At 46.2% G+C, this 24,065-nt stretch overlaps 1 protein-coding gene across 1 annotated transcript in view; it reads left to right on the forward strand.

The window, feature by feature from the left end:
* Positions 1–1,409: 1,409 nt before the first annotated feature.
* Positions 1,410–24,065, forward strand: part of LOC134738004 (VPS10 domain-containing receptor SorCS3-like) — a 173,963-nt gene continuing 151,307 nt past the window's right edge. The window contains exon 1 of the mRNA XM_063650629.1: positions 1,410–2,675. Within this exon, the coding sequence (XP_063506699.1) occupies positions 2,049–2,675 (627 nt within the window). The 5' untranslated portion in view covers positions 1,410–2,048. The remainder of the gene's footprint in view (positions 2,676–24,065) is intronic.

Raw genomic sequence — 24,065 nt, forward strand, 5'->3', positions numbered from 1 at the left:
GTCTTCCTCTTTGGCCAGCTTAGATTCTCAGGCGCCTCTTCTGCCTCCTCCAGCCCTCTTGGCTCTTACCTGGCGCCCTTTCGCCTCCTCTTCTATCTCCCTCTTCCTTTTGCACCATTCTCTCGCCCCTTTTCTCCTTCATCTTGTCTTTCCTCTCTTCTCCCTCTCCCCCTTTCCCTCTATTTTCTCCTTCATTCCTTCCTCTCACCTTTCTTTCCTCTCCGCGCATTCCCCTCACTCTCGATCCACTTTAACCATCTTCCAGAGAGGAGGAACTCTATCTACTCCCGAAGGGGAAGAGCAGGGCTGGAGGCTGTCTCTCTCTCCCTAAGCCTCCTCCCTCCTGCCTGCTCCTTTCTTAATAGCTCCTCCTCTAGCTCCTCTAGTCTCAGACTTTTCAACCCCCAGAAATCCCAGGGGCTTCTCGGAGGCGGCGGGCTACACCACATGTCCTGGGGCCTGTAAACCGCAGCTGGAGGTCGTCTTTGGGTTTAGCTCACTTCCCTTCAGCCCACCTAAAGTCTCCGTCTTCCTACGGTCACGAAGGGTCTCAGCTGCAGCAAGCGCGCAGGCTACACTCCTGCAGTCGCGGATTGGGGACCAGATAAGCCCACGCGGCTCCCGCCCGAGTACCCTCTTAACTGGCGGCCGACACTTTGAAACAATTGAGTCCGTTCAGAAACGGACTGGGGAGAGTGAGGGCACGACCTCAAAATCCTAGCAGCAAAATGAGGTCCGGATCCTCCCTGGAAGAGCAGACATCTCGACTACTCTCTCGCCCCACCTCTGGTCGGGAGGTCCGGGCAAGGAGCATCCCTCAACCGAGAAGATCTGGCAAGTCCCCGATCCCACCGGGGCCTTCCGCCTCTTTTCCCTCATCCCCTAGGAGGCTTTATCAGGTTCTAACCGCTAGTAGTGGGGGCCGTGGGTGCTCGGGGCGCCAAGAGGAGGGGGCTGCCGAGAGCGGCCTGCCTGGTTCTCAGCATTGCCTCTTTGACCACTCGCAGGCTCCTGGAAATGCAAACACAGCCCGTGCGTGATCCGCGCGCTACCAAAAGCCGAGCGCACACCTCCCGCCCCCGCCCCACTTGCCATCGCTCACACTAACACGCACACATGCTCGTGCAAACGCGCACGCACGGAACCGCGCGCCCCCTCACATCCAGCCGCGCTCCCGGCCCGGCTCAGCCAGGTGCCCCCACGCGGCAGCGCCCGGTCGGCCCGCCAGCCCCCTGCGAACCCCTCGCCTCACGCCCGCCTGCCTGCGCGCACGCACGCGCACGCACGCATTCCCCACGCCCCCGCGCGGGGGCGCAGGCCTCGGGTGGCGGGGTTTGGCCGGGAGCCGGCCGGGCCGGGGAGCAGCGAGCAGAGTCCCGGGTGCATCCCGCGCTTGGCTTCCGTGCGCAGCCTCCCCGCGCGGAGGCACCTGGCTCCCCCTCGGCTCTAGAACGCAAACAGTTGGCGTTGAGCACACAACTCCTCCTCCTTCTCCCCCGAGACCCCTGTACCCTCCCCGCGCGCCATCTCCCGCCCCTCATAATAGGCCCGAAGAGTAAACCCCCAAACGCGTCCAGAAGCGGCTCCCAACTCTTCGCCGGGAGCACGTTGGAGGCTGGATTTCGGAGAGACTCGGGATTGGGGTCTATTGCCGGCCCCTCCTGGATCCGGCTTGATTTTCATATTTTAAGAAGATTTTCTTATTACCTTTGATTACTCCTTTTTACCAAATTTCTGGAGGAACTCAGTGGGGAGGAATGGGGGGAATCTGATTTTAAGAAAGAAAGCACCGAAGGGGCAATTATTAATTTTCCTCGGGTTTGGAATCACCCTCTGGACGAGAGAACGGGCGAGCGGGAGCTAGGAGGGAAGACTGGAGAGGACCGGCGAGGCGCGCCAGCCGGAGCCACCTCCTTCCCGGCCGCCCCCTCCCCACTCCCCCTACACACGCTCGCTCGCTCGCCGGCGCGCGCACACCCCCCGCGCCGGACCCGCACCTCGGCGGGCGCCACACACTCGGCAGCCCGAGCCGCGGTAGCCGCAGCGGGATGGAGGCGGCGCGCACGGAGCGCCCCGCAGGCTGGCCGGGGACGCCGCTTGTCCGGACGGGGCTCCTACTCTTGTCGACGTGGGTCCTGGCAGGCGCCGAGATCACTTGGGACGCGACAGGCGGTCCCGGACGCCCGGCGGCCCCGGCTTCCCGGCCACCGGCGTTGTCTCCACTCTCGCCGCGGGCAGTGGCCAGCCAGTGGCCGGAGGAGCTGGCGACGGCGCGGAGAGCCGCCGTGCTGGGGCGCCGGGCCGGACCAGAGCTGCTGCCCCAGCAGGGCGGCGGCAGAGGCGGTGAGATGCAGGTTGAAGCCGGAGAGACATCGCCGGCAGGCGAGCGGCGGGGCCGGGGCATCCCAGCTCCTGCCAAGCTTGGCGGCGCGAGGAGGAGTCGCCGGGCGCAGCCCCCAAGCACCCAGGAACGCGGGGACGCCTGGGCCACTGCTCCGGCAGATGGTTCCAGAGGAAGCCGTCCCCTGGCTAAGGGTTCCCGGGAGGAGGTGAAGGCGCCGCGGGCTGGGGGGTCGGCGACTGAAGACCTCCGGCTGCCCAGCACCTCCTTCGCGCTGACCGGCGACTCGGCCCACAACCAAGCCATGGTGCACTGGTCGGGACACAACAGCAGCGTGAGTACCCACCCGGCGGCGGGTCCACCTGTTTCCTGACACCGAAGGGGAATCGCGGGGGGCGGGTGGGAGCGAGGGACAGATAGTTGCTCGGGGGTCGAGGCGGGGGACGACTCGACTTTTCGAGATAACAGGTTTGTCCGATTCCCCCCACGCCCCCAACAGGTTAACGGAGTTTGTTGTTAGACGCTGTGTGCGTTTATTTACTGGAGACCCTAGGCTTCGGGCCCCCGGGAGGGGAGTGGAGGAAGGGGCTTCTTAAAGATGAGTGGGGGAGGGATCTATGCTCGCTTTCTCCCATACTTGGCTTGGAGGGTCAGTTTTCCTCTTTGCGGGGTGCCTGAATTCTTGGATGAGAAAAAGGGCTGACTTGGGGCGGAAGCCGCAGAACAGACCGATTCCTGCGACTGCCCGGGCTCCCCCTACCCCCACCCCCCCTCCCCCGCTCCCGTCACGCGAAAGGGAACCCGGAAGGCCATTCGAACTCGCAGCCTCCTGCTCGCCTCGGGGTCGCTGCTTTCCGCTCCAGGCGCGCAGTCCTCCAGCCCAAGAGGGAGGCTCGGCCAAGTCGGCCCCCAGCCTTGGCCTTCAGGTAACCCCGGTTCCTCCTTCAAAGTCCAGGGAGCGGCCCTGGAAAGCCGTAGCAGAGGCCGTAAAAAAAAGTTTAAAGCGTGAAGCGAAATTCCACACCCATCCAGCGCCCATGCCACACCGCTCGCCCTCACGCACGCACAGGCACACGGAAGTCGCTGAGCAGAAAACTCTCGCCTTCAACATTGCGTCCTGCGCCACAAACGGCTCCCTGAGCGGAGTTGGGTGCCTGAGCTTCCTGCACACCTCTCCCCCCGCTTTTCCCCGCCACCGGGTTCTCCTGGACAAGGATGTACCGAGAGGTGGCGTCGTTGAGCCCGGTCTGGCAGACTCCGGCGTTCCGGACTGGGCGCCCGACTGAGCATCGCGCCTGCCTGGCAGCAGCAGCGGCCCGCAGCGCGTGCCCGGAGGGGCTCCCCCTACCTCGCCTGCACCCAGCGCTGTGCAGCCAAGCAAAGAAAAGGCGGGGGACAGGTTTCCACCATCTCCCCCACTTCCCTCCTTCCCCCGGTCCCTACCTGAGCCAGATTTGGAAAATCTTTTCCTCTTCTCTGGCTCCATGGTTCGGATCAGAACCTGGCGTTGGGTAGGGTGCACGCTCCAGGCGGAGGATGACGGGTGTCTGTACAAGCAGCCTTGGGGAATTGATTTGATAGGAACTCACCCCGCAACTCCCTGCCGTTTTGTATTTCTCTTCATGACCGGTGTTTGACAAAATTTCTCTGGGAAATTTTTGCCTTATTTTAACAGAGCCTGGGATGTCCAGGATTGGGTATCTAATAAGAGGAAAGCGAGGGGTCCACAGAAGGTAGCACATAAGCAATACCAAAGTGCAGATTTCTTGGTTTCTAATGATGCACAGCTCGGGCAGCCCAGCCTGGGTAGCCCATGCTGGGCTTGAAGGACCAGTGAAGACCAGCTTCGCAGCAGCGCGATGGCGGGCTTCATCTGCCTTGGATGAAGACCCCCATAGCCTCGGGCTGACAGCTCTGGCGAGAGGGGTGGACAATGTGTGCCTTTGCAGGGCTGGGTGGTTGAAGACTTCAAGTCCCTTCCAAGAGGACTTGGATATGTGTGTGCTGGGGGGAGATTCTCTGACCTCAGGGTTGATTCTCTGACAGCAGGGGTTGTGAATCCCAACTTCATTTTAGTTTGATAATTAGGGTGTGTGTGTGTGTGTGTGTGTGTGTGTGTGTGTTGGGGTTCTTACTTGGTGAGGAGGATGGATGGATGGATAGGATGTGTGGAAGTAAATATATCCTAGGAAGAGGAGGATGTAATGTCTTTACATCTGTGGCTTCACTACTGCCTCATTAGGACAATATAAATTCACCCTCCCTGAAGAGTTTTTCTGTGTCTCTGCTTTTATTTTAAGGATTATTTTTGAGTATTTACAAAGCCTCTGAAGATGGGACTTTAGAGAAAATGCTTCCTGCAAATAGCAGTTAACTGTGCATGGCCTTCTTTGCTCATCTTCAAAGCAGTTGTGCAGCAGAAGAGGTGAGGGGCAGGTCTGGCCTGTGCTCCCTGGGGAAATGACTCTTCAGTCAAATGACGGCCAAAGGGGCTTGGGGACTGGAGCAGTTGGGCTTGGAGACCTTGGTGACAGCAATGAGATTGGACAATGTATGAACAGCCCACAGGGACTTATTGGTTGTGCTCTTGGCCAGCCTTACTGCCCGTGCAAGAGCACCACAGGTGGATGTAGGGCCACACACTGTCCTCTCTCTCCAATCTGGGGAAGAACTGCCTCTTTAGCCCCTAGGCTGGACCTGTCTTTTCTGACCACATTTTGTAGGCAATACGAGAGAGACATCCTTGATTATCAGGTCTGTGAGCCTCTGTAAAGAAGATGGAGAGGCATACTCACATGGCCCTGTCTTTGAGACTTTAAGGAAATCTCCTGGAGAGTCACTGGGAAACCAGTTTCAGCAACATTTACCCAGTTGGTTTTTCTCCTGTCCCCCTTTCCTGATGGCAGGAAAAGAAGGTGTTGTAAATAAGACAGGGTGAAGAGTGATGGGGATGAGAACACTTTGGGAAGATTCTTTCATCGTTGGTTTCAAAGTGGAGGGAAATGTCCATAAAACAGAGAACATGGGGCCTAGCTCCAGGCTCTTCTGACATGGAAAGAGAATTTTATCTTTTCTTCTGGCTTCTGGAGTATTAGACATGTCCTTCTTCAGGAGGCCACCAGTTTAATTTTTAACACAATGAGGGTTTCCTTGCTCTTCTTCCAAGTGTCTCTGATGCACCTGATTACTTGATATGAGTTCCCTTTTGGGGAGCGTTTTCAGTAACCCTATGAAATTGAAAATTGAACTCCATTCTGACTGAGTTTACAGTCAGAGATGCAGGGTGGGACATGAAGGAGAAGGGCCCTCAGCCCACCCCATTGGTCCAGTGTGTGCCCCAGGTGGTTGAAGGTACAGGAGGAGACCCTTGACCAAGGCTTCGGGTGGGTATTTGCCTTGGTCCCAGGACTGAGAAGAGATGGCTTTGGGGGCAAAGGAGAAGGAGTGCAACTGGCTTTGGGCAAAGGAATCAGGAGGGCATGGGGTCTGGGCACCACCTCTGACCATGTTGCCTGCCAGGTGTTCTGGCTGGAAAGTGAGTGGACTTGGCCTTGGAGCCTTTACTCTGGAGGAGCGATTTGCTATTTTTTCTCTCCAGTTGCCTCCAGCTGGAATCCTGGTGATTAATGGGTTAGAGAGTGTTTCACAAACACCCAGAGGGAGCCCAGTCCCCGTGGCTTACAGGGAAACAGAAAAACACATTATTCTGTCCTTTTCCTTCAAATGAAAGAAGAAGCCTCCCTGCTTGCTCAGTGAGTTGGCAAATGGCTCTGGAGAGTGGAAAGTTGTGAAGGCACAGTCCACTTCTCCACACCCCCTCCTCCTTGGATTAACCCTTCATGGGGCCCCCCATTCCTGGTGCCGAGGTGAAAACACTGCATCTGCCCTAACATTGATCTTCATTTCCTTCCAGCAGCGCACTCGAAGTGGCAGCAGTTTGCAGGCTGCTGCCCCTGCAGTGTGTCTGCTTGGAATACTTGCCAGGTAGTTCTCAATTAATGTGCCCAACACTGCATCTTGGTGAAGAGAAATGGGGAGATGCTGATATTTCTAGGCCCTCCCAGATCACCCTGCCCTGAGCATACCAGTAGGTGTAACACAGAGATTATCCCAGGCAGGATTTCCTACCCTTAACTAATTCAGCTGGACTGTGTTCTAAAATATTTACTCCTAATGTGCAAAATAGTGACAGATTTGATCACATTAATTGTATTTCACTCACTGGATCATCTAATTGTGGCTCCCAAACAGATTTTTCAAATAGCTTTTGGCTGGATTGCCTTGTCTTCATCGTCCCTGCTCACAGTTCCTGTGTCACAATATCTTAATGCATTCTGCCTTTTTCGAGGCTTAATAAAGAAGCCTGCCACAGAAGCCATTCTTCAGGGTTTTGCCAAAAAAAATTGTTTTCAATTAGTATTACATGGGGAAACCATCTCACTTGAGATGTAGCTGGGAAATGCATGGGGACATAACAGCACTAATTGCTCCTGGTCATTGTTGGTCTGAGGGGCCGTGGGGAGAGGAGGAGCTGGGCACAGGTTATTTATCTGCTCTGTGATTTCTCTGATGGCTGGATTACAGGGTGTGATTTCCTTCTCAGATCCTTCAGTGATTTCCAAGGTGAGCAGAAGTTGCAGACTCCTTAATTGGGAGGTCTGATTTAGTGATTACAGAGATGCAGTGGCTGGAACTTGCTTTGTAGCTGGCAAAGAAGGAATGCCCAGAAGCAGCTTCTCCAGTGGTGCTGGATTTAAGGGAAAGGGAGTTGGTGACTTCAGTGGCAGGAAGGCTCAGTGGACAGAAGGGAAAATTGCTTTTTCCTTGGACTGTGTAAATCTATTGTCAGTGAAGGAATCCTGGAACTGGATGATCTGTGGGCCCTGAATCATCTCATAAGGAGCAGAGAGGTGCGACAAAGCAGACACTCTGTGATAGAAAGATTTGGCTGGAGACTAGTGGTTTATCCAAGGCTAGGTACAGATTGGCTAAGTCACTTAAGGCCTGTGGCTTGACCTACCTGTTGATTTCCTGCTTTCTGCCTTTTTTGGCCTCTTGGCTGGTTTGAGATACTTCCCTTAAAGGGAGAAAATGTCAAAGGATGATTCTGCAGTAAGTTTGAAGGAGAAAAGAGGCCTTGTGGAGGAGGAGGTGGGAAATATAGAATGTGAATGCCTAGTGGGTCACTAGGCAGTTCTGGTAAGCAGAACTGGCTCTGTGGGATGGATCGAATTTGGCTAACCAAGTTTATTCTCCTGGTGTTGTGGGTAACTGAGAAAAGGCTCTGGATAGGGCTCTGACTTTGTTGGTAGTCACTGGAGATGAGGGAGCTTTGCCTTACACATGGTTGGCACTTGATAATGTTTGACTGAGTGAATGAAAGACAGTCTCAAGTCTCATCAAGCAGAAGCTATAAAGGAATTAGAAATTGTTGTTGCCTGGGATAGCAATGATTTCAGAACTTGACAGCTACTGTAGCCAGGAGTGTTTCATCTGGTGTGTCTGCATTCTGGCTTGAGGAACTTTGGTTTCTTAAATTCAGATCCAGAGTCCATTAGCCTGGCATTCAAGGCTATGTATGTCCCGGGTCTACTTCTCCAACTTTGGATTTGACTCTTCCCTGATTGAGTCCTGCATTCTGGCCGGGGCAGCGCCTTCATTGTCCCAAGCACCTTGAGGTCTGTTCCACTTGGGGTACCCTTCTTTCTTGATGAAAGGGCACCTGTTATTCATAGCTCAGTTCAACATTCAGACTCAGTGGCTCTGTGAAACTTTCCTTGGAAGCATTTATTTCTCTTTTCCCCTACTTGTTTATAGAATTTGCAGAATGCACCACACATTTGGTCATATTTAGTTTAGTACTTACTTTAGTCTTATATTATTTGGTGAGTGTTTTGAGGGTAAGAGCTGAAATAATTAAAACAGCACCCCCTCCCTCCAATCACCATCAAGTGTGAGTTCTGTTCTTCTCATCCATGCCTGGCAGCATGTGCCGTAGGGTAGTACATAGCTCAGTAATACTGAACTCACCTGGGGAGTTGGACCGTGCCTTAGCTGCAGGGTAAGAGGAGAGGAAAGAAGATCATTTTGCCCTAAGATAAGTAGCAGGTTAACACTGTCTCTTAATAACACTGAGTTTAGACAACTGGTGTATTATTTAATGTATGAATGTTACCATAAGATTCAGAGGGATCTCTATGCTACTTAGTAAGAGGATAGAAATAAGGACTAGTTAACAATCCTGGCTTCTCATGCACTTCAAAGATCAGATGGACACCCCCATAAGACATTCATCCATTTTCTGAGTGTTTCCTATGTATGTGGCATTCTCCTAGAAACTGTGGGGTTGGTAGAAGTGTGATGGAGGGGAGACAAAGAAGGATGAGACAGCATTTGCCTCGTAGTCGTGCTGACATGCTTTGGATGTGAGACTGCTCTTCTGTAAAGTTAAATAACACATGACAAGACGACAGATGCCATGGGGTGATATGTGGTTAATTGTCAAGTGATCGTTTCAGGCTATGAGCTCACAGAAGAGAGGATCCCTGTGGGACATACTACAGGAATTTGAGACTTGCAGAATGTCAAGGCTGGAAGTGCACTTGGGAATTGTCTTCATCAAATCACTCATGATAGAGATGAGGATATGAGGCTCAGACAGAAACGTGGCAGCCGACCTTGGACCCTGCTTATGTTTTTTCTCTTGGAAGAGCCATCCCCTCTTCCCACCCATTTTTCTCCTTTCTTCTCAGGTTAATAGAGCATTTTCCTTCTAAGAGGATTTGTGTGTTTTCACTCTGGTGAGGTGCCCATTTTATAGGTAGGGTAGACTGAGGCCCCAGGATGGGTATCATATGAGGCTAGTCAGAGAGATTTAGGAATAGATTCTTTCCTTCTGTTCTGGGGCCATGCTCTATAGTCACCCTGCCCATCCACCGCGGTGGCTGCAGACAATGAATAACAAGCTAGTTAATGTTGGACAAGCTGTATCTTACTAACCATTGTTAATGGGGGCCTCTTGTGAGTCACCTTGTTATTTGAGTTAGTGAGTGAATCAAGCCTGGTTACATCACAACCAGGAATATTTTGCTCATTTATTTTGATCAGTGTAGTTTGGATTTAATTATTTATGGAAATACTGTTGTTTATAGTACACTAATAAATGTTCTATAGTAAATTTGGAAAAAATAATGGAGTCTAAGAACCTCAGGATTGCACAGATTGTTTTCTGCTATTGAGTGCATGCAGGGAATCAGAGGAAGCCATCCCTGCTTGGTTGAGATGAGAGGGACCTGCAGCAGAGTGGGGCCAGCAGGGTTCTTGGTCAGTAAAACTGTGCCCTTGGCTAGGTAGGGGACTGTTACTTGGCATGCATTGGAGAGAGAAAAAACCTAATTAGGGGAAAAACTGGAAATAAAGCTATGTAGGATAATCAAGGATTCTATTGGGTTGTGGGATTATTTAGTATGGGTGTATGGTACAACTTGTGTGAATTCGTATTTGTGGAGAGATTTCATCATGAATGCAATCCTCTTCCGGATTTGTTGAGAACAGATAGACTGGGAACCTGAAACAGGCCACATACTAAATAAGATCATGGATTTTGCAGCCAGGTGCCTGGGTTCAAGTCCTGCCTCTGTTTCTTAATAGCTGTGTGACATTGGGCAAGTTGTTACCCTCTCTGCTGTTTCTTCATCTGAAAAAAGGGGGTGATGATATAGTATCTCTACCTTGGGCTGTTGTAAGAATTAAGTGAGACTGTACAGGGCAGAGCGCTTAAAAGAAGTGCCTGACCCATTTGTAGCAAGCACTCAAGATACTTTAGTTTAGTTATTATTTTTATATCTGGAAGGGGCCTTCCCTTAATTTTCAGATGGAAATGTTGAAGCAGAGGAAGGAGGCACTTGCTCAAAGTTTCCCAGTGAGCTGATGGCAAGGCCTTGGCTAGAACCCAGTTCTCATCAAGATGCTCATTTCAACCACCTCCCATAGTTCATGTCCCCAGTCAATGAGTTTTTGCCATGTCTACCTTTTATGTCATGCTAAAGTAGATGTTGAAAAGGATCTAGAATTGAATAACTGGGGACCTGTATTCTTGAAATTCATACTCAGAATTTGTAATAGAAACAGAATCATATTCGTTAGATGATTACACTAATAAGCTATGAATAAGTTTAACATTATTACAGGGCTTTTATTGCATGGAGAGTTAAGGGATCCAGAAAGATGAAGAGTAGCTTCTCTCAGATTGGGCATCCATGATACAACTCACAGCTAATCAAGGGAGACTTCTTGAGGGAAGTGAGTAAAGTGTGTAGCTTCTAGAACATTGGAGAACACTGGGTTGCTGGGGCTGGTTGACAAGCAGATCCCATTGTGCCAAAAACTCATCTATGCCAAAGTCATGGCCTAGACCTCAATGTTACATTTTTCCTCTCCTCTTCTGTATTTGTGCCTGCTGTGAAATGGGCATATCACATGGATTGGAGCTATCTGTAGAATATCTGCAGCCTGTTCCCCAGAATTATCACACTGGTACAATCCACTACTTTGTGGTGATCTATACCCATAGAGTTGTAGGCTTGAGTTCCCTTTTTGCCTTCACCCTATGTACCAAGACTGGAACCTGAGAGCCCTACGTAGACACTAGAGGGAGTGTTGCCCTGGGAAAGAAGTGAAAATAAATAGGATGAAATAACAAGACAATGCTGTACCAGGAATTGTTCTGAAGGAGGGAAGATGAAAAGTAGCCTGTAAGTGAATTGTGTAGGGGTTGTATGATGATCCATAGATGAATAGTCATTTGGCAGCAGGACAGTTTTCAATCCTTGGGGGCTGATCATTCAGCCTCTTCCTACAGAAAAAAGGGGAGTAGATACAAACACGTTCATTCAGCAGTTAGATACTCAGACCATTAATGACTGAACTAACACTCTACAAATAGATTCAGCTGGAAGTGATGCTTAGGCTGGGTTCTCACATCTCTTCTGTATTTCCTTCCTTTTTGCTTCCTTGCTCTCTTGTTTCTGGTGGTTAGTCAATATGTGCTTATTGAGTTGAACAGAATAAATACTTGCTTAAATACTTAAAAGTGCCTGGGTAAAGAACAGGTGTCTTGGGGATGGAGTAGTGTCTGGCCTGCTGTTGCTGGCCTGGGGTCTGCACCCTGGGACATTGCAGTTGTCTCTCACAGGCTCTCAGGTCCCACATGCCTGACATCCTCCCAAAAGCCTTTTTGACATCTATGGTGAGGTAGGCAGTTTCTCATTCAGATGGTTAGAATCAGGTTAAAGATTACACTGCTGCATAAGAAATAAACTTTTTCTTTTAAAAATCTGTTCTCAGTGGGAGATGAAGAACAATTACTGAGTTGAACATTTTCAAGACTAGAAAAATAGCTCAAGCTGCCATATCTGAATGTGATTACACATAGTGGGGGAACTTGTCTACAATAAGAGTTCTGAGACAATGAAGCTGGTGACACAGAGAAACTTGTTTTCCAGAGTGGTGGTGGAAGAGGAGGGTATCCTTACTGGTGAAAGAGTTGCTTATCTCACTGTGTTGCTTTCAGTGTTATTCATGCTTGAAAGCAAACTTTTGTTTGAAAGATTTCTCAAAACTCTAAAGCGTCTTTTCTGTCATGAGAAGGTCCCTAAGCCACAGCAACCTTGAACAAGTCTCTAAGCCTTAGTTTCACTGCCTGTAAAATGATGATAATACTGGACTTGCAGGATTGTTGTGAATCTTAGAGATGATGCCTATAAAGGGCCTAGCATAATAGGCTATTTTAACATAAGAATGTTAATTTTTGTAATTCCAGTACTTTGGGAGGCTGAGGCGGGCAGATCACTTGAGGTCAGGAGTTCGAGACCAGCCTGGCCAACACAGTGAAACCTCTGGGCTCTACTAAAAAAAAAAATACAAAAATTAGCTGGTGGCACATGCCTTTAATCCCAGCTACACGGGAGGCTGAGGCTGGAGAATCTCTTGAACTCAGGAGGCAGGGGTTGCAGTGAGCCAAGATGGTGCCACTGCATTCCCCAGCCTGGGTGACAGAGTGAGACTCCGTCTCAAAAAAAAAGAATGTTAATTCTTATTTGGAGATCTGTTGGTACTCTATCCGCATTCCCGGGATGTTCCTTTGCTCTGCATGCTGGCTTGATTTCCAACCACCAGCACCAGGGACCAGCTTTCCCTGGCCACTGTAGCTTGCTTTGATCACACAAGCTACAGGCTGGAAGAGTCAAGGAATTAGTGCCTGTGAGGGTGCAGGGAGCAGCCACTACCAATGACTGGTAGGAGTTGATGGATAAATATCCAGCCCCCTTGACCACTGGGGTTGGCTAACTCTGAGACATGTTTCTTTCATGGTTTCCCAGAGCTCCCCGTGGGATTAAACCCCAGTTTTAAATATATTTTAAATGTGTGTGTTTGTGTTTTAAATGGGTGCATTATTAGTAAGGAGAGAGCCTGCAAGTATGATTTTAAAAAATGGAAAATGCTTCTTTCAAGCATGCCTAGATTTGGTCTTACTTCAAGCACATGTATTTTCATTCATTCTTTCACTCATTCATTCAATAATTTGTTTGCTTAGTATGATGCCAGTTAAGTTATTTGAATTTTCTGGGATTCAGTTTCCTCACCTGTAAAATGAAAAAGTTGCAAAAATTGGTGCAGCCCATCTCACCACAAAGTAGATGTGGTATTAGGTCAGTCATTTCTTGGTGGGTGAAATGGGCATAATCCTATTTGCTCCCTTTATGTCACAGTTAAAAAATGAGATGGTGCACATGGAAGCATTTTGAAAAGAATAGGGGGTGATATGAACTCAAGTTGTTAGTTTACCTCACCTCTCCTTTATTCCTTAAGGAGCTAGAGACCCTTTGACAACAGATTTGAGACCAGGTGCAGCTCTTGCCTTCTTCTGCCTTCTCTCAGTACAAATGAACACTTCCATTAACACGCATACCATGGTAGTAAACCCAAGATTCTTATTCCAGGCATGATGTGCAATTTATTTCAAGGCACGTCTGATATAATAAAATTCTCAGATGGGAGGGTAATTTGGATGTTTTAACAGAACATTTGCCCCAGGTCATGACCTGTATTGATTGCTGTGCCTTACTCTTTTCAGATCATGTGAAGTGTTTAGAGAGCACCTAGTATATGCCTAGTGAGGCAGCATGTGCAAAAAAATCTATGTGATGCAGACTAGACACCCAAGAAAACTTACAATTTTGTGTGTGGTAAACATATATTGGACAGCTATTGCAGAGAACAGTGTGAGATAGCATAAGACGTGCTAATTGGAGCATGCTTAGGAAATAACTTGAACATAAGACCACAGTGAATGAAAATTAATGAAATTATTAAAAAATTCTGGTTGTTTTTATTATCTGCAACAAAATCTACTAGCACAATAAGAAATAGATGTCGTACTCTATCACCAAACCTGGGTCACTTGACAAGGAATGTTCTGAGCTTTGAGGTCAAATAGATTACCTGTTGTTCTAGCAATTGTTCAGAATTCTGCTATGTCAGTGTGGTGTGTAAATTTCTTGTAGAGAACTCTGTTTTACCATGTGTTTCTACTTGTTTTATTTTTTTTTATAGGAAGATAAAGAATATGCTATTTCACCATAGTACTATGATATTCCAACTTTTTAGTTGTATTATTATTAGATATTCTAATTTGTACTGATTTCTTTCTTTCTAGGCCTGTTTCCCTTCTGTCATCTTGAGATTTCTATTTATTTTACTCTTGGATTAGTGCCTCTGTTTTTTGGATCCCATTCCTCTGTTGTGGGCTGCTTTTCATTTTTCTGTGGCATATCCTCAAGTAATCTTTCTCAGAGAATGCATGGGAATGTCTTGGTTTATACCTCTTGTCCTGATAGAATATGAATAGATGTATTTTGACTCTCAAAAGATCCAGGCTTAGATGATGAATCATATGATCACCCAGTGCTTGGGAGATATTAATGCTTTAAAAATTTTTAATTTAAAAAATTTTTTGTGGGTGCATAGTAGGTGTATATATTTATGGGGTACATGAGATGTTTTGGTACAGATATGCATTGCATAATAATCACATCATGGAAGATGGGATATCTATCCATTCAAGCACTTATCATTTGTGTTACAAATAATCCAGATTATACTCTTTTAGTTATTTTAAAATGTACAATTAAAATTATTATTGACCCTAGTCACCCTTTTGTGCTATCAAATACTAGGCGTTATTCATTCATCTTACTTTTTGTACCCATTAATAATCCCCACCTCCCCCTCTCCCCCACTACCCTTCCTGCCTCTGGTAATCATTCTTTTACTCTATGCCCATGGGTTCAGTTGTTTTCATTTTTAGATCCCACAAATAAGTGAGAACCTGCCATGTGTGTCTTTTGGTGCCTGGCTTATTTCACTTAACATAATGACCTCTACTTCCATCCATGTTTTTGCAAATGACTGAATCTCATTCGTTTTTATGGCTGAATAGTACTCCATTGTGTATATGTACCACATTTTCTTTATCCATTCATCTGTTGATGGACAGTTAGGTTGCTTCCAAATCTTGGCTATTGTGAATAGTACTGCAGCAAACATGGGAGTGCAGATATCTCTTTGATATATTGATTTCCTTTCTTTGAGTATATACCCAGCAGTGGGATTGCTGGATTGTATGATAGCTCTATTTTTAGTTTTTTGAGAAACCTCCAAACTGTTCTCCATAGTAGTTGCACTAATTTACATTCCCACCAACAGTGTACAAGGGTTCCCTTTTCTCCATGTCCTCACCAGCATTTGTTATTGCCTGTCTTTTGGATATAAGCCATTATAACTGGGGTGAGATGATATGTTATTGTAGTTTTGATTTGCATTTCTCTGATGATCAGGAGATCCACTTTTTAAAAAGATTCTTGGCATGTCTAAAATTTTGTTTTGCTCTCACATTGGCATGGTGGTTCCTCTGGACATAGAAATCTAGGGTCAAAAAAAGTTTTTCTTGGATTTGGGAAGTACTTAGGTTACTTGATGATTTTGTATCGTGCGCTATTTGGCATTATATGTGTCTCCCCTTCTACTCATGGACTGATGAAGGTGGGAAAAGGAGGTACATAACATCAGATACCTGTGACTTTGTTCAAATTAGTGATGTGCAACCCTTGAGGAAGCCTGATGCATTAAAACTGGATTTACACAAAATCGGTAGTATAAGGTGGGGGATTAAACGCTCTGCAGAACCATTTGCTATTGACACTCATTATACAAATACCTTCAATGTAAAACTCAACCAAAAGAAGTAGTTTTAGGCAGGGTGCGGTGGCTCATGCCTGTAATCCCAGCACTTTGGGAGACCGAGGCAGGCAGATTACCTGAGGTTGGGAGTTTGAGACCAGCCTGACCAACATGGTGGAACCTTGTCTCTAGTAAAAATTCAAAAATTAGCCAGGTGTGGTGGCACACACCTGTAGTCCCAGCTACTTGGGAGGCTGAGGCAGGAGAATCACTTGAACCGGGGAGGCAGAGGTTGCAGTGAGCAGAGATCACATCACTGCACTCCAGCTTGGTTAACAGAGCTCTGTCTCAAAAAAAAAAAAAAAAGGAGTAGTTTTATTTATTTAATTTTAGCTTCGGGGGTACATGTGAAGGTTTGTTATGTAGGTAAACTCATTTCATGGGGGCTTGTTGTACAGATTATTTTGTCACTCAGGTATTTAAGCCTAGTACTCAATAGTTATTTTTTCTGCTGCTGCCATCCTCCACTCTCAAATAGCCCCCAGTGTCTGTTGTTCCTTCCTTTGTGTTCATGAGTTCTCATCATTTAGCTCCCACTTGTAAGTGAGGACATGTGATATTTGGTTTCTTTTTATTTAAAAAAATTTAAAATCATTTTTAAAAACCACAGCAATAGCCAATTAATATGGTTTGGAACTGTGTTCTTGCCCAAATCTCATGTTAAATTGTAATCCCCATTGTTGGAGGTGAGGCATGGTGGGAGGTGATGGGATTGTGGAGACAGATTTCTCATGAGTGGTTTAGCACCATCCTCTTGGTACTGTCCTTGTGACAGTGAGTGAGTTCTCATAAGATCTGGTTGGTTAAAAGTGTGCCGTGCCTCCTGCCCCCACCCCGCCTTGCTCCTGCTCCTGCCGTGTAAGACATCTGCTCCCCCTTTGCCTTCTGCCATGATTGGAAGTTTCCTGAGGTCTCCCCAGAAGCAGAAGCCAATGTGTTTCCTGTACAGCCTGCAGAACCATGAGCCAATTAAACTTCTTTTATTAAATATAAAATACACTGTCCTAGGTATTTCTTTATAGCAATGTGAGAATGGACTAACACATCAGTATTCAATATATATTTGTGGAGTCCCCTCTATGTGCCAGGTGCTGCTGGATTCTGAGTCTGTAATGGTGAGCAGTGCATGACAACACTAGGGACATTTAACTTAGGAAGGGCAGAGAGGGAGATGCAGATGAGTGGAGATTGCAAAGATGTGTGGGGTGGATTAGGTGCAGAGGAGAGGGCATAGTGTTCTGGGCATAGGGCTTCTGTGGCAGGGAGGAGCAAGTGGAAAGGAAGGACAGTGTGGCTGGAGCAGAGAGGCTGGGGGATGGTGAGAGATGAGATGAAGCTAGACAGGCAGGCATGGGCAGGACTAAGCAAGGGTTTAGTTCTTTATCCCAACAGCAAAGGGATGGCCTGTCTTGGTGGCTTATGCGTGCAATTCTAGCACTTTGGGAGGCTGAGGAAGGCAGATCCCCTGAGCCCAGGAGTTTGAAAGGCAACATGGAGAAACTCCGTCTCTACAAAAAATACACACACAAACAAAATTAGCTGGGCATGGTGGCATGCACCTGTGGTCCCAGCTACTCAGGTGGCTGAGGCTGAGGTGGGAGGATCACTTGAGCCCAGGAGATTGAGGCTGCAGTGAGCTGTGATCATGCCACTGCACTCTAACCTGGATGACAGAGTGAGACCTTGTCAAAAAAAAAAAAAAAAGAAAAAGAAAAAAAAGAGGTGAGCCATGAAAAGTTTTATAGTAGGAGAGTGATAAAATGATAAAATTAAATGTATATTAAAAAATCACTCTGATCACCCTGTGGGTTAAAGGGAAAAAAGGATGAATGCTAAGAGGATGTAGCTGAAGAGGATGATGGCTTGGATGGTGGCAGTGGGGGTAGATAAGAAGGAGTCCACTGAAGAAATATTTGGCAGATGTAGTTGATTGTGTCGTTAGCTCCTGTTCTTAATTTCTCTTTATAACTCCCTTTGTATGGGACCTTTGCAGTGCCCTCTCTCTGAATGGGACCTTCTTCCCCATCTTCTAACTTTTGGTTTGGCCTTGTGACTTGCTTGGCCAATAGAGAGTTGGAAGTGATAGTGTGCCAGTTCTAAGCTCAGTTATCAAGAAGGATGTGTGTTTCTACCTGTTTTCTTGTGCCTTTGGGGTGGCCATGAGAAAAACATAGCCTATTGGTCTCAGGAAGAGGATGAGAGACAACTAGTACATAGCCATTCCCAGCCAAGCCCACGCTAGACCAGCCCAGCCCAGCTAGAACCACCTAGCTGAGCCCAGTTATGATCAGCCAACCCCAAGCTGCCCTGAATATTTCTGAGAATAAAGTGATTGATTGTTGTGAGAATAAGTGATTGAGATTTAGGTGGTTTATTTTGCAGCATTTTTGCAGCAGGTAAAATCAATAGAACTTGAGAGATTGGATGTAGCAAATTTGTGGGAACATAATTATAGTATAAAGTGAGGTTCACCTATATTTCGAGATCATTAGCCTGCTACATACATGCTCAGGGATGGACTTAGGAGTGTTTTTTTGGTGGTTGCCTGCCCCTTGCCTCTCTTTACAATTCATGGTTTCTTTTTCTGGAGCTGAATGCGGTAGGCCAGATTTATAGTCCGAAAGAATTAATTGTCTACTCTTTTTCCTTCTCACTCTCCTTCTGGCAGGCTAATCAGATTCCAGCAGAGCCTGAGAGCTGAGTAATCCTCAGTTCCCTCAATAGGGGCCTTCAGACCCTAACATTTAGTGTATTCTTGTTGGAGTTGAAATCAATTTTAGCTCTAACTGTGAAGATGGAATTTCACTTGAAGGGGTGAGAAATACAGGGCCAGGGATTTTCTTGGTTTTGACTGATTATTTAAAATATATTAGTTCTGATAAAATATTGAGCTTTTAAACAACAAATTTAATATAGGGAATTGTACTTTATTTGTTAATGGAAGTTGCAGGGAGATTGGTAGGAGTTGTGCTAAAGGGCACTGTGGTGATTTTGCAAAGTATAGTAATTACTGTAATATTTTGTTGAATTATTAATATCTACTATGCCTACAGGAACATAAGATTCTGCAGTCGAATTCATTTTAAAATTGCCTTTCTCCCTTCTGGTTTTGTTTTGTGTTTTGTTTCTTGTGCACTTACTAATTTTTAAAGAAATGGGGTAGGGCAGTGTTAATTATATTGTATGAAACACTGTTGTCACATGCTAACTGAATATATGCTTCTTCCAAACCGGTTTGCAGTGGCAGATTGAGGGATGCTGAAAGAATCATGTCTGGGGAGAAAGGGCTCATCCGTGTGTTTTTTTCAGGAGCTGAGATGAGGAGAGAAAAATAGCAGAGAGGTCACATGTATGCACATGAGTATTTTGTCTTCATGCTTCTAAGCAGAGCTGGTCCTACCTGTAGATGAAATTGGTAGGTGTTTAGGCATGTGTGATGAAACAGCACAAGTCTCCTTTTTTATTTTGAGATGGAGTTCACTCTTGTTGCTCAGGCTGGAGTATGCAATGGCATGATCTTGGCTCACTTGGCTCAGTTTGTATTTGTATTTTTAGTATAGGCAACATTTCATTATGTTGGCCATGGTGGTCTCGAACTCCTGACTTCAGGTGATCCACCCACCTTGGCCTCCCAAAGTGGTGGGATTACAGGTGTGAGCCACAGCGCCTGACCTCAAGTCCCCTTTCTTAATTGCCTTGACAGTGATTACTTAGTGTCTATTATGTGCTCAAATGAGATTATTGTGCATGATGATGATGATGATGATGATGATGGTCATAGCTTACAGGTTGTTACCTGAGTGGGCTCATGCTGCAATAGGACTCTGGATGGAGTGCAGGGTTATAAATAAGCACTTTTTTTGTTGTTGTTGTTTGTTTGTTTTTTGGTTGTGGCTAAATTGAAATTGCAGGACTAGACTTCACATGAATATCTGCCAGCTTTATGAAATGGTGTAAGTCAGTCAACATCTGAGACTTAAGTTTCCTCATCTGTTTAATAGTTGCAAGGATCAAAATGAAATCATGTTTTGAAAGGGCATTATAAACTATAAATGTACAGATATTTTTAAGGAAATATCATTGTAATTAAATTGTGGAAGAAGTTGCTCATACTCATGTTGTGATTTTGAAGGGGAGCAAGGAGGACTTTTTTCTTGATTTTATTTTTTCCTTTCCAGAATCTTCACAATTAGAGGACCATTTTTCATGTTGAACATTGTTCCCTCTGAGGTCCTCTTAAAATATAAATAATTCAGAGACAATATTTAGAGCTGGAAAGAACACATAATGACCTAACTACATCTTTTTTCTGACGTAGAAAATGTGGGCAAGAGAGATTGTATAGTGCCCAAATTCATCCAGATAGTAGAAACACCCGCATCAATGTCCAGTTCTCTGACTTTTAGTCCAGTGCTCTTTCTGTAACACTCTGATGCCCATTAGTATTCCATTAGTCCAGAGAATTTCCCCCCAGAATGTAGCCTTGGGAAGAATAAATAAATAGATGACTAGTGGGGAGATATCAGGTTTGGGATCCCTTTAGGTGGAAGAGTAGTGCTTGGGTCGGAAGGACCTGGTCTTGAATCTTAGCTCCACCCCTGACTAGGTAGCTGTGACCTGGGCAAGGTACTTTTCTGAGACCTACTTCTCTCCTTTATAAAATCAGGATATAATCCCATTTTGCCTGGTCTTTGTGAGGATTTAGTGAGTTTAAAGTGCTTGCCAAGGTGCCTGTCCTGTGGTAGAAGATACTCTAAAATGAGTAGGAAATGGTTATTGTTAGATAAGAGGTCCTGGAGATTAGCTTGGTCTCCCTCACAGCTGGTCTGCCTTCTGCCAGCCATTCTTTCACCCCCCTGTGAGGGTGTGTGTTTTTTAAGAGGAGAGGAAGCTGCACCCTCCAACATTGCTGGTTCCCTTCCCCAGGATGGGGGAGGGAGGACTATGTGAAAGGCTCCTGCAGAGATGCCTGCACAGTGGGGGACACTCCTGCACTGGCCAGAGGATGAGCTGGGACTTAGTAATAGCCCTTCCTTTCTCTTTTTTTCTCAGACAGCAGCAGCTCCAGCCTGATTTAAATTTCCTTTAAAGGAGCTGAGGATGATAGGAGGGTGGAGATGTGCGTCTTCAAAGAACGGCAGGTGACTCTAAAAATGAGACAAATCAAAGCACCTGCATCTATAGCTGCACATTGCTGTGTCTTAGGTGGCTCTGCTTCTTATTTTAAGTTACTAAGGTGGCTTCCTGAAAAGTGGGTTTCAATTTTTTAACTGAGAGTTTATTATCCTGCATGTAACTGTGCGTGCTGCCGATCTGTGAGCTGGGTAGGACCTATTGTTTCTAGTGAACTTACAGCAAGTAAAGCATGACCACCTATGGGTTAACATTTAGGTAGAGGAGGAACTTCTAGGAACAGAAGAAAACAGGAAACACCCCAGAGTCTGAGTCCCTTCTCAGGTATGGGGGCTGGGTCAGCCTTTACCTGAAATAAAATAAGAGCAAGGGATGAAGGGAAGCGAGCTCCTGTGGCCCTCACTCTCCCCTCTACCCAGCACCCTCCACTTTCCTTCTGACCTAGGGAAAATGGTCTAATACTGGTCCTTTGTGTCTTCACTTTTTTTTCTGAGCACTTCACATTTTAAATCTGATATCCTAATGGTGAATGAGTTGGGGATGGTTTGGGAAGGCGTTTTAGGGATGGTGACTCTTGAAATCAGAGCCTGTGCTGTTTGCCTAATTTTTCCAATTTTTAGGGCTGGCATCAGGGAGAGGTAGGCCAGTCCAGACATCTTTCTGGTCCAGAGACGCCTATTTCCTGTCTGACTCATGCCTGAGCCTCAAAAAGCTCCCATGAGATGAGAGCCATGGGCTCTGGCCAAAGACTGGCTCTTCTCTCTGTGTTGGTCAAGTACTTACAGTGATGGATTTTTCTTGGTTTAAGCGGAGGGGCAATTGGGGAGAGCTTTGCTCTGTACCTTTTTTTTCCTTTTTAAATTTTATTTATTTATTTAAAATACATATGACATGAAATTTGCCATTAGAATCATTTTTACTGCTACAACTCAGTGCATATTAATGAAGAACCACTTAAACAGTGACTTCCTCTTGCTCTGTTCTTCACACAATTAAATTCTCTTCTTCAGCATCTGAGCAAATATGGGGATTTCTAGTTTATTCCCCTCTTCTGCCTTCTCCTGTCCCATCTCTAACAATTTTCTCTTCTTTCTTCCCAGAACAGGGGCCCATGGAGTTGGGAATGAGGACGAGTCTTGTAATCTTCAGGGATAAGAAATACGGGAGTATTTTTCATCTCCCCCTTGACAGCTATGTTATTTATTTGTAAAGATAATCATACCTGCTATCACCCAGAGAAAGATATGTGTCTGGCTCCACCACCCTAACTTGTTCTCCTGAAGCAGGGATGGTAATGCCAAATTATCTGCTCCTTGACCATCATGGGCATCCTAGCAATCAGTGACATACCTCAACAGGCAAGCTGCCTTTGTCCAGTACAGTCTTGACATTGTGACTTAGTCTTGGCTAAGCCTTTTTAAGAGGAGACTTGCTTGTACATAGCTGAGATCAAACACACTTCATAGTTGAGTTGTTATTACCTATATATTTATTAATATCATTGTTATTTAAGGTAGTATGATTTGGGAATATAGATAGATAGATAGATAGATACATATCATCCTGCAATAAATAGTTTTAAAAATATCTTGAACAAATTCCTGATTGCACTTCAGTACTGTGATTGATGATGAACAAGAAACAGTTCAGACTTGATCTCGGCCTTCTGGGAACTTAAAATCTAAGAGAAGTATGTGTAGGTGGAAGGATGGAAATCCAAATCAATATTGGAATCAAAAGTGAAGCCTCTGGGGATGGGATCCAGCATTTACTGAAGATCTGCTGTGTGCCGGGTGCCAGTCTTGGGTGCTTTATTTGTGTCATTTCATTTTCCCCTCATAACTTTATGAGTTGGAGGTTATTATTATCTCTCTTTAACAGAAAACTGTGATGAAGAGAAGTTAGATTATCAAGCTCACATGGCTAATAAGCTTCGGAGTGGGTAATGAAATAGAGGAAAATACAGATATAAGGTAGTTGAGTCTACTGTATTATTAATGTTGAAATCAGGATATTACAGAGTTTGTGAGTGCGGATAGGCTGAGAGTATCACAGCAAAAGGGTGGGAGAAGGTAAAGACATCAGCTTTTATTTCATTTTAAAATTACATAATTTTGCAAAAATAATAGACCACAATTAGGATACTCTTACTGTGTGCCAAACACTGAGCTGTAACCTTTGCATTCAGCATCTTGTTTAATCTTCATGGTGACTTGATGAAGTTTCTACTATTACGAGCCACATTGTAAAGATGAGTAAATAAAAGCATGGTGGGGTTCAATACCTGACCCAGGTCACAAAGCTGGTGAGTGACAGATCTGCAAGTCCCACGTGGACCATCTGACTTGAGAGCTCCTCACTTGATGAGTTACAGAGCCCACTTCTCCAATTCATACCAGCAAGGGAAGCAAGGCCTCAGCAATACAAGGTTGAACTGCTGACCCCATGAGGGCTAAGATGGGTTTTCAACTTCTGGGCCTTTTTTCAATTAGGCTGGCACGTTCTTTTCTAGAAGCCTTCATTGAATATTTGTACTTAAGCTCTGGTGTTTCCAGGCAAAGAGCAAGATGAGTAAAGGCTTGGAGATGAGAAGTAATAGGGTGTTTTTGGGAACTAGGAGAGGCAGGAAGAGATAGGTCCAGATCACACAGGCATTGCATAGCCCACTGGCAAACTTGCATGCTATTTTTATAGGCACTGGGAACCCTTAGTAATTTTGAGCAAGAGAAACATGTAATTAGCAATGGCATCAATTGTCCTCAAAACACCACAAAATCCATTCTCCCTACTTCATGGGAGGAAAAAGAAAGGCTCAGAGAGGCTGAGTTTTTGCCTGGAGTCACTCAGCAACTTGTTAGTGGAAGGAGCAGCAGAAGCCCACACTGCCGTCTCTCCTTCCAGCTCTGGGAGCTGCCGGCTGCCTTCCTTTCACTCTGCCTGTTCCCTTCCCACCTCTTGCCTGCTCCCTCCTGGCACAGTGGAGTCCTCTCCATCATTAGAGCAGCCAGTGGGGTTCTGTTGTAATTAAAGGAAGCCAACAGGGAGAAGGAAAACAGAGCAAGGGAAAAAAGCAACCACCAACACCACACAAACTCCCTAACAAGTGCTGTCTATCGCCTTTCATGGGCACTTGCTTGCTTTAAATACAGCAGAGGGAAACCCCATAGGATGGTGTGGGAAAGCAGGTTATTAAGTTGCCTTCAGGCTGGCAGAGTGGGGATTTACTCCTTTTCTTGTCCTCCCTACCCTGCAGTGCAAAACTGATCAAATATTAAAAGTTGAAAGAGACTTC

The sequence above is a fragment of the Pongo pygmaeus genome, chromosome 14 (assembly GCF_028885625.2).
Source record: "Pongo pygmaeus isolate AG05252 chromosome 14, NHGRI_mPonPyg2-v2.0_pri, whole genome shotgun sequence".
Lineage (NCBI taxonomy): Eukaryota > Metazoa > Chordata > Mammalia > Primates > Hominidae > Pongo > Pongo pygmaeus.